Raw genomic sequence first — 11,349 nt, 5'->3', positions numbered from 1 at the left:
GCGTAACGTCAGAAAATGCGGGAAAATGCGCACTGTCACACGCCGCCCAAAGCGCCATTTGAGACTTTATCATATTTTGCGACTTCTTAGCTCGAAAACGAAGTCGGTAGTCAAGGACTTTTTTTCGCTATTTTGCTGAGAAATGCCTTTAAAGTAAAGTAATTGTGTAAAATTAAAAAAAAAAACATCTATGGACCAGTAAATGCATGCTTCAGATTTATACAAGAAACGTCACTTCTGCAGAGGTCAGATTTTGGAACAACACATGCTAAGGTTTATGGCTACAACTTTATTAATCGGAAAGGGTCAGCCTCAAACTTATCACTTAACAAACTCGCGTGCAGTCAATGTCGCTGTGGGCTAACATTTATCCGATAGAAGTGTATTTCATTAGCCCACCATCTGATGATGGTGGGCTATTAAAATCACTCTGCGTCCGTGGTCCGTCCGTCCGTCATTCCGTCCGTCCGTTAACAATTTCTCGTTATCGCATCTCCTCAGAAACTACTGGGGGGATTTTGACCAAACTTTGTCAGAATGATGTATTGGTACCCTAGTTATTTTACATAGATTTATATAGGGAAAAACTTTGAAAACCTTCTTGTCCATAACCACAGAGCCTAGGGCTTTGATATTTGGTTTGAAGCATCATCTAGCGGTCCTCTACCAAGATGATTCAAATTATTTTTCTGGGGTCAAATATGGCCCCGCCCTGGGGGTCACATGGTTTATATAGACTTATATAGGGAAAAACTTTGAATAACCTCTTGTCCAAAACCACAGGGCCTAGGGCTTTGATATTTTGTATGTGACATCATCTAGTGGTCTTCAACTAAGATTGTTCAAATTATACCCCTAGGGTCAAATATGGCCCCCGCCCTGGGGGTCATATTTTTTACATAGACTTATATAAGGAAAAACTTTGAAAATCTTCTTGTCCAAACCACAAAGCCTAAGGCTTTGATACTTGTAATGTAGCATCATCTAGTGGTTCTCTACCAAGTTTGTTCAAATTATCCCCCTAGGGTCAAAAATGGCCCCGCCCCGGGGGTCACATGGTTCATATAGACTTATATAGAGAAAAGCTTTTAAAATGTTCTTGTCAATAACTACAACATTCATATTTGGACCACATATACATTTTTGAGTGGCAAGATGAACCTTGACATGAGTTGATCTTGATTTTGACCTAGTGACCTACTTTCACATTTCTGTAGCTACAGCCTTCAAATTTGGACCACATGTATATTTTTGAGTGGCAAGATGAACCTTGACATGAGTTGACTTTGATTTTGACCTAGTGACCTACTTTCACATTTCTGTAGCTACAACCTTCAAATTTGGACCACATGCATAGTTTTGTGCACTGGAAAAAACTTTGACCTTGATTTTGACCTAGTGACCTACTTTCACATTTTTGAAGGTACAGGCGTCAAATTTGGACCATATGCATAGTTCTGTGTTTCAAAATGAAATTTGACATTGATTTTGACCTAGTGACCTACTTTTACATTTCTCAAGCTACAGCCTTCAAACTTTGACCTTCACATTGACCAAGTGACCTTCTTTCACATTTTTGAAGGTACATGCTTCAAATTTGGACCACATGCATAGTTTTGTATTCCGAAATAAAATTTGACCTTGATTTTGACCTAGTGACCTACTTTTACATTTCTCAAGCTACAGCCTTCAAATTTGGACCACTTGCATAGTTTTGTGTACCGAAATGAACTTTGACCTTTACATTGACCTAGTGACCTACTTTCACATTTTTAAGGTACAGGCTTCAAATTTGGACCACATGCATAGTTTTGTATTCCGAAATAAAATTTGACCTTGATTTTGACCTAGTGACCTACTTTTACATTTCTCAAGCTATAGCCTTCAAATTTGGACCACATGTATAGTTTTGTGTACCGAAATGAACTTTGACCTTTACATTGACCTAGTGACCTACTTTCACATTTTTAAGGTACAGGCTTCAAATTTGGACCACATGCATAATTTTGTATTCCGAAATAGAATTTGACCTTGATTTTGACCTAGTGACCTACTTTTACATTTCTCAAGCTACAGCCTTCAAATTTGGACCACTTGCATAGTTTTGTGTACCGAAATGAACTTTGACCTTAAGATTGACCTAGTGACCTACTTTCACATTTCTGTAGCTACAGGCTTCAAATTTAGACCACATGCATAGGATTGTGTACCGAAACAATCTTTGAACTTGACATTGACCTACTTTCACATTTCTCAAGCTACAGCTTTCGAATTTGGACCACATGCACAGTGTTGTGTACGGAAATGAAATTTGACCTTGAGCTAGTCAATAAGTCTTGAAATTTGGAACACTCCAAAATGTCACATTGGTGGGCGCCAAGATCACTCTGTGATCTCTTGTTGATTTATCATATGATTTTTTTTTATGATTTTTATGTCAGAAAAATGCACGAGAAGATGGGGTAGGGGAAAATTTATTACAATACTGCGAAAACGAAGTCGGTGGCCCCCTATTTTTTGTTTGCTCATTTTGCAGTAAAATAAATTTATAAGATAATATTAGTTTTTTAAAAAAATCTATGGACTAGTATTTGCACACTACTTAGTCATTCCGCACGAAAACAATAATTTCATAGAAAGATTTTGGCGTGATTTTTGCATAAAGTAAGCATTCATTCGGCGGATAGTGGGAGTATATATTACATCACCGTATAGGTTTCGACTAGCATATTATGTAAAATGTTCTTAAAATACTTTTTAAATAAAATGAACGCCCCGAAACTAAATTAATCGCCATGAAAACGGCAACGTCACAACTATTTCCGACTAGGCTAAAAGGTGAAATTTCGACGTCATTTGCGTAAAAAGTGTGCATTTGACCTTTTCAATAATTGTACATCGGGTGAAGATCAACTTTTGCTGTTATTTACGTATGTTATCAAGGATGCAACTTGTTTTTGAAAATCCTGCTCATGACACCTTCTTAACCTTAAGGCAACACTGTTTTGAAGCGTCTCTGCGGCAATTTATTCATTATTTCTGCATTATTAAACCATGAAGCATCAGATTGGAGATAGGTTCATGATGTTTTGTCAGAAGAATGGATATACAAACACATTTAGTTTGTCGTAAACGTCTTCGTAAATCGTCACGTTAGCTTCCGGTTGGGCATGCGCACATACAAAATTAATATTATGATAACCTACCTCCTTAAGCAGTTGTATTTTGTCGATCTTATGTTATCGTTCTTACAAAATTTCCGTAGTGCGCAATTAATTTCGAAATAATACGGGGATATTTCAAATCCTTATCATTTAAGTAATAAATAAACATATTTCCTGCCATTTTGCTGATCGTGTTGAAAGAATCGCTTTTACATAAAATGCAATTTTGGACTTTTTAGAACTTTTGGGACCAGTTTTGAACAGCACCAAGTGCTCGCTTTATTGTAACTGCTCGTGCATTTAGTATTGCTGGTTTTATTTAAAAGGAAAAAAAAAAAGATGGCGGAAGGCAGTTTAAAATATACTAAGCTTCTCGTGGCAGCGATGGATTTTGGAACTACTTACAGCGGGTATGCATTCTCGTTCCGCGACAAGCCGAACAATATACAAACGAATCCGAGCTGGGTAGCAGGTTCTGCACAACTTATGTCAATGAAATGCCCAACATCAGTACTGCTGAAACCTAACAAGGAGTTCCATTCTTTCGGATTTGAAGCTGAAAACAAGTATGCTGAGTTGGCAGAAGATAAGGAACATCAGGAATGGTACTTGTTTAGACGTTTCAAAATGGCTCTATATGAAACAAAGGTACAGTTAGACAACCTCTTATCTTTAATACGTTTGTTGTTACTCTTTTGTATGTTTCCTGAAAGCACTTCTATCAAATGCAAGCTAAAATTTAAATTTGCACATCACTTATGTTACTACAAACACTATATAACATTAACGTCATACTAATTTGTCAAATGTGTGGTTATGCGTTTCGTGCACAGTATTTTCAAAGACGATTGACTCCATTCATGTTTGGCCAGTAAATATTCGCCACTTTCTATTATGATATTGGTTCCCATGAGAAGTTGTTAAATGAATCTGTATAAAATGTTGAAGCTGGCAATTAAAGTCAGCAAGCATTTGATGCCATTGGCATAACAGCAGTGGTTAGTAAAATAGGCTAGTACTTGAGAATCTCCTAAACTGAAAAGTAAAACAATAGAGGAAAAGTTTTTATTTGCAGAACGTCTCCTAAATACATACAATAGAAAAAGTGGAAAACAACAGGTTGCCCAACACGACAAAAACGAAACTTTGCAGGTTCGGTTTGATTGTACAAGTCAAATATATTATAGCGGCTACCGTAAACGCGTGGATAAAGTCGCTAAATAACTTGCCAAGCAGAGCTGTGGTTTCTAAATTTCCTAATGTAGGGAGTCGGAAAGCCGTTTGTATACATTAGGGAAGACCGATGATTCTACTCAAATGCTGTCATCGTTTCTGAAATAACAGCTAGAAAAGGACCTGCTATACTCCACAACTTTCTTATCTGGAAATTCACAACATGACTAACAGCAATGCCGGCTTAACCACAAAACCAAAAAAGAAACAAACCAGAAAATGATACAATAACCGAGCGATCAAATCAGTGTAAATCTATACATTTGCAATGGATCAAAGATGATAATAAATAACCTGTTTTGCAGTATTTCATACAAACTGAGACAACCTTATACACTGTACAAATGTTAACAATACATTAATTTTATAGAATTCTGTTTGTTTCAGTGTAAGACACAAATTGAACTTTCGATGCACCACTCGTGAAAATCTAAAAGATGGTTTTCACAAGTGAAAGATATTTCAGTTTTACATGTAAAACAAATAAATTTTCTTTTTATTTCAAGAAAATCTTTTATTAGCGTAATGACGTCACAACGTCATAACGTCACAATATATATGTTGAAAAAAATGTTAATAATTTTTTTTTTTATCATTTCTTTTACATTTTAATACAATGGAGCGTATATTTTTATGTTCGTGCAAATATTTATATAAATCTATATACCATTATTGACGTAATCTTTTGGATATAATTTCCGATTATTTATACTTCATATTCATTCTTATGTCAAACAAGTAATCTATTGGACTTATTAGGCAGCTTTTTCACAGCAAGTGCTTTTAATTACTATTTCTAAATTTGTTTCAAGAAATTGCAATTGGACACACCAGTCGAAGACATAATGGGCAAAAAGATGCCGGCTTTGGACATAATCTCGCATTCAATTCGTTTTCTGAAGAATCACCTCTGGAAAACTATACAAACGAGAACAACAGGAGTTCTGGAGACCGACATACTCTATGTTCTAACTGTTCCAGCGATTTGGGACGAACGGGCTAAACAGTTTATGAGGAGAGCTGCAAATAAGGTATATCAACTTTACGCCGTATACATTAAGACTTTTTATTTACCGTCTCCCTTCTTTCGTGCTTTTTATACGCCCGTCTGAAAGACGTATTATGGGAACACCCTCGGCGGGCGGGCGACGTCCACAAAATTTTTCCGGAGTATTTCTTCTTCATGCATTGAGGGATTTTGTGTACTTGGCACAATTGTTCACCATCATGAGACGGAGGGTCATGCGCAAGTACCAGATCCCTAAACCTAAGGTCAGGGTCACAGAAGTCAAAGGTGAAATTCAAGAATGACTTTGTCCAGAGCATTTCTTCTTCATGCATGGAGGGATTTTGATGTAACTTGGCACAATTGTTCACCATCATAAGACGGAGTGTCGTGCGTAAGAATCAGGTCCCTAAGTCTAAGGTCAAGGTCTCACTTAGAGATCAAAAGTCAGATACAAGAATGATGACTTTAAAAACTCACTATATGACATAGGACCTTAAGAGCTGGTGTATGTACAACTGGCATACAGACCTACCAGCTGCCTTGGTTTGGGGTCTCTTAGAAGAAGGTCGGTGTTATGATTATTAAAAAATACTTTTCAACTTTTCCTCAAAACTCGCCTATGCTTTGACCTACGATCTCCTGTTTAGTGAACACCTGGACAAGAGACCTACTAAGGCTGAAATTCTTAGCTATAAATACTCTGACAAATGGTTTTTAACTATATTGTTTTCGCATTTTCGAAGCTACTGTCATGATATTTGAATCATATCTGCAGTTCTGTGACAAAAACCTCTCTTCTAACAAGCTCTCGACAGGCGTATTTTGTTACTATTGCACCCTTGTTTATTCTGTCGCATAAGTAACATTAAACATTTCATTTTAACAGTTGAAAAACTTGTTCAAAATGGAAAACGCTGCAAATTCACATATTCATTAATAATCAATAATAACCTAATTGAAAAAGTCTTCGATAGTATTAAAGTCTTTCTGCTGAAATGGGCGAACTGCAAAGCGTTTTGTGCTTGAATTAAGACTAAAATAGGTCACAGATTTAATATGCGATTGCCTTTTTGAAAAAACAAAAAAAAAAAAAAACCAAAAAAAAAAAAAAAAAAACCATACCTGATATTATGTAGTAACAAGAACATGTAACTTTTTTTTTTTCAAAAGGCAGACATATCGAACAGGCAACTTACATTTGCCCTTGAACCAGAGGCAGCATCCATTTGGTGTCAAGTAGTAACAGATGATACACTTACTGGTATTTCAGAACCTCTGGCTAAATATATGGTGGTAGATTTAGGAGGTAAGATATCACTTTAATAAACTTAAAAAATCATTTAAAAATATACAGATCACTAACATACGTATACATCATATAAGGTATGCATTATTTACCCACAAAATTAAACAAAAACGAATAGTTCTAAAGATTTTAGAACAGTTTAGACTTAATTTACAGAAACTAAAGTGTCAAGTTAAATATTTCATTATTTTACGTCTCATCACATGTACAACATATTAAAATCATCATAAAACAGATAATAGAACAAGTGCCTTTCTTAATAGAAATATAAGAGACGGGCGAGATTAACTTTTTGGCTTCAGCATTAAACATTTATACAAACTGTTTCATTATGGAAGCAATTATTTCACATTAAAGCTGCTAACTGGCATGAAGAAAAACTGCGGATCCCATATTAAAAGTGCATGCAGAAACACATCACATTTCAGAATATGATGTATAAATTGGTATAAAAGTTCAGTTTACGATTAAAAAGTCCTTATAATTGTCTAATGATATATACATCATTCTAACATGGCTCGATTTAATTTCCAGTTAAACAAAGAAGAAAATCAAGCTCTGTATATTCTGCGATAAACAACGGTTGACGCGCGAGAGCATTATGACGTCAATTATGACGTCAAATTGCCGCATGACGTCCGATACATTACTCCTCACGTAAATGAAGCCCAGCATAAGATTTATTAAAATCTATCAATGAGCATGTCAGAATGAAAACAATCAAGGCCTTCTTGTGATTTATCGTCTAATTTACCACGGTTCATCGTTCAGATACTTCAGTATTTAACCACTCGGGCTAACGCCCTCGTGGTTCAATTCCTACGCATCTGAATTCTGAACCGTGGTAAATCAGACGATAAACCACTCGAAGGCCTTGATTATTTGTTAATTAGACATTTATAAGGACTTATATATCTGAATTGAATTTTTAAGGAAAATAACGGCATTAACTTCGAGTTTAAATTTGCCCACCGTTATATGTCGCAACACCAACGCTAAATGTCACACTTCTTATTTGACACTATGAAATATATAAACAATTCCTTGTGTAGTTTTTAAAATTTTATTTAACGTAATTAAAGTAAATCTTCAATAATAAAATAATGTGGTGTTAGCTTTAAGCCCGACGGAAGTCATACTCCTACAGTCTTGTATACTTTTTCGAGGGAAGAAAAAGTAACTGGATCCAGGCCTGTTGTGTAAAGAAAGTCTTCCAGGTCGTGCAAGACATGCGATACAACGAGCGACAATACGACAGGCCGCAAGACGCGCAAGGTTAAAGTCTCATGAGCGTAACATAGAATTACGTAGTCCTGAAATAATTTTAGTAATGTGACGAGTACCGCGTTAGTGCTCAAACCTATAAATAATACATATATAACGTATGTATGGCGCGAGACCATTGAAAAGCAAACGTGCAAATCAGAGCGGTATGTCATTTCTGCCCTCATTGCATACTCATGCATGCAAGCATGTACTCACCCAATCTTATCTCTAAGTTGTAAAGACTGTTGAACTTACCGTATTTTGCTATGCGACATTTAGCGTTGGTGTTGCGACATATAACGGTGGGCAAATTTTTGCGACATTTAACGTCAAAGGTGCGACATTTAGCGGCAGATGATTTTGCGACATTTAGCAGTGGTGGCGATATTTAACGTCAACCATGCTACATTTAACGGTGATTGCGACATTTAGCGGTGTTGCGACATTTAACGGTGCCACACAGTGTAAATACTAGTTACAACTAAAATGATAATGTAAAAATGTATAAAAAGCAAACACGTATGCACATTTACTCAATGTCTTTGCTGTATAGAGCAGTATGATGCGTTCGAAAGCAAACATCACTTTTAAAGTAGTTTCAAAAGCGATTTCGCCACATTTCCATCGTATGTTACAAAAATCATCACTGACATAACTCGTAGCATATCATATATTATCACATGTTTAACGTCGCGGCAGTGTAATAAAGCCATTACATAAAAATGATAATACACTAGTGTAATAAAGCTTCGACGTCGACGTCATTTTAGTATCGGAGACGTTGGCCAATTTGACCTATTTATATGGGAAAAGAAAGTAGAATGTTTGATGTTTCGACAGAAAAAGCTAAAATGTGATAAAAAGAATATTACATTTGTGACTTTCCAGATTCAATATTTTAAACTCGAATAAAATTGATAAAATGCTCATCAGAGCCTCGCATTTATTTTATTCAACTCGTTTAATAAATTCGATATGAAAAGACACTCATGTAATACCCTCTATATACAAAAATACATGAATATTATTACCATTATCAAAAATTATCAAACATTTTTTTTGAAAAATGCATTGCTACTGAACTTGTTACGATTTTCTAAAGTTTTAACAGTGTCGAGTGAATCGACATAATTATCACAATGTTTTGGCCCAGCATTGCTAAAATACATCATTCTAGATGATTGATGATAGATTCAAAATTAATCGACAAGTTGCCTATAAACATGATAAACTGCGAAAATTCGTATGCCAACATATGTTGTTAATTACAATAATGCATAATGGCGTCCTACTATCTTGTTATGGATTTCGTGAATCAAATATTAGGAACTATAGCATCCATCTGTATCTGTTTGTAGGTGGCACTGCTGACATCACCGTGCACGAAAAGCTGGATGACGGAAGCCTAAAGGAACTCCAAAAAGCAAGCGGGGGTGCCTGGGGTGGAAATGAGGTTGATAAAGCTTATATGAAAATGTTTGCAGACATAGTAGGTCCAGAAGCTATGGAAACATTCAGGAATGAGAATATGACCGATTATTTTGATCTTCTGAGGGATTTTGAGACCAAAAAAAGAACGATAACTACTGATACGGAAGGAAAAATGACATTCAAAATTCCGGCTGTTCTTCGTGAACTGGCTGAATCTGGAGGAGAGAACATTGAAGAAAAAATTGAAATGTCACCTTATAAGAAAGCAGTGACCTGGGCTGGAGACAAACTGAGAATCGACAAAACAGCAGCTAAAACATTGTTCGATATTCCTTCGAAGATGTTGATAAGACATATCAATAAGTTGTTTGCAGAGCCAAGTATCCAAGACGTTGAGGCAATTCTTCTTGTCGGTGGGTTTGGAGAATGTGCGCTACTAAAAGCAGCATTTGAGGAGAACTTTAGTAACAAACGATTGATGATCCCATCAGAAGCGGGTTTAGCTGTTTTAAAGGGTGCAGTACGCTTTGGTCATCTCCCAGACCTTGTCTCGACAAGAATCGCACGATTTACAATTGGAAAGAGAATAATGGAAGAATTCAAAGATCACCACGATCCTAACAAGAAAATTGTTCGTGACGGCGTTGAAAAGTGTTCAGATGTGTTTCGAAAACTTATTGAAATTGACGAAGAAGTCCCCAGGTATAAATACATACGAGAAATTTCTCGACCAGCTTTTCCGAGTCAACAAAATTGTGTTATCGTGCTTGTAAGTTCAACAAAACATGATGTCATGTATACCACAGAATCAGAATGTCAAATATTAGGAAAGCTGAAATTTAGTTTGCCAAAGTCTTCAGATATAGCCGACAAAAAATACGCAATTTCATATTTCTTTGGTGAAACGGAAATACACATACATGTGCGAATTTTGAAGACAAACGAGGAACATGAAACGTGGATAGACTGCTTTACTACTCGGCTGTTGGAAAAAGATGACTGAGTATAAAGAATGCACGTGTGCTTCACTGTGATTGAAACAGCTTCATCAAGTGATAACTATATGCTTAGCCACGAGCGAACATGAAAAATTTGATGTTCGTTTGTGAAAGGAAGTTTAATCATTCTTAAAGACTTTATCCAAACTGTACCTATTTAAAAAGTTATGTAACATATAAAGTCATTACGTTACAATATTTATGTTAAAACACGTAAACTAGTTAGCTTAAGTTTATAAACGTTTGACAAATGTTTTAATATAATGTTACATATATTGTATGTTCTTGTTAGGGTTAGGCACTTTATACATTTTTATCTTTATTGAAGTTTGTCAAATAGACGTTCGTGTTAAAAGTAAACTCATTAAAATAGTGGGTTTATGTGGATAAAATGTATCACCATATTTGAATAAACCAAAGAAAAGTATGAAAGATACTCGCATTTTAGTTTATTATCAGTGTACAGAAATACTTCGTTTGCGTTTTACCGGAAGAATGGGACGGCACTTATGTGGAAAATAGTTGGGTTTTAGTCAAACCGAAAACGAATGGTGTTTTCCAACTTTCCAAATTTATTGGTCTAGAAGATTCCCCACCGTTTTCAACCGGTAGGGAATTACATGTCTATTAAACTTTATAATATCATCTTTTTTAACCAGCTATAAACAAGTGATTGCTTTTAGTAAAATCACATGTCTCCCTATGGATACTGCTTTGTTGAAGAGGACTTGTTAATGTATTTAAGGTATTAAGAGAAGGCAGACAATGGAAAATATGAACATTGCAATATTTTGAGGGAATAGTTTGTTTTACGAAGGGAGTGAATTGGAATTACCTCTGGTCAATAGCATATATATTGTATGTAATCAGATCTCTTCACTAAAAATGGACTGTAATATAATGTAAATGTTTAACTTTTTATTATCTCTTTCTTAAATAAGA

General features: G+C 35.6%; 1 protein-coding gene across 1 annotated transcript; it reads left to right on the top strand.

Annotated features, from left to right (window-relative positions):
- Positions 1-3,481: 3,481 nt before the first annotated feature.
- Positions 3,482-10,841, top strand: LOC128555168 (heat shock 70 kDa protein 12B-like). The gene is made up of 4 exons (XM_053536754.1): positions 3,482-3,812; positions 5,210-5,428; positions 6,577-6,712; positions 9,337-10,841. The coding sequence occupies exons 1-4, from the start codon at positions 3,504-3,506 to the stop codon at positions 10,410-10,412; spliced, it is 1,740 nt and encodes a 579-aa protein (XP_053392729.1). The 5' UTR covers positions 3,482-3,503; the 3' UTR covers positions 10,413-10,841.
- The last annotated feature ends 508 nt before the right edge of the window (positions 10,842-11,349 follow it).

This window comes from Mercenaria mercenaria, chromosome 1 (assembly GCF_021730395.1).
Source record: "Mercenaria mercenaria strain notata chromosome 1, MADL_Memer_1, whole genome shotgun sequence".
Lineage (NCBI taxonomy): Eukaryota > Metazoa > Mollusca > Bivalvia > Venerida > Veneridae > Mercenaria > Mercenaria mercenaria.
Note: the sequence above shows the minus strand (reverse complement) of the source record. Positions and strands in the feature narration are given on the sequence as shown.

Coding starts and splice junctions, on each gene's coding strand:
- LOC128555168 (XM_053536754.1), top strand. CDS start 3,504: ATGGCGGAAGGCAGTTTAAAATATACTAAGCTTCTCGTGGCAGCGATG. Junction 3,813..5,209: donor TGGCTCTATATGAAACAAAG/GTACAGTTAGAC, acceptor ATTTGTTTCAAG/AAATTGCAATTGGACACACC. Junction 5,429..6,576: donor TGAGGAGAGCTGCAAATAAG/GTATATCAACTT, acceptor TTTTTTCAAAAG/GCAGACATATCGAACAGGCA.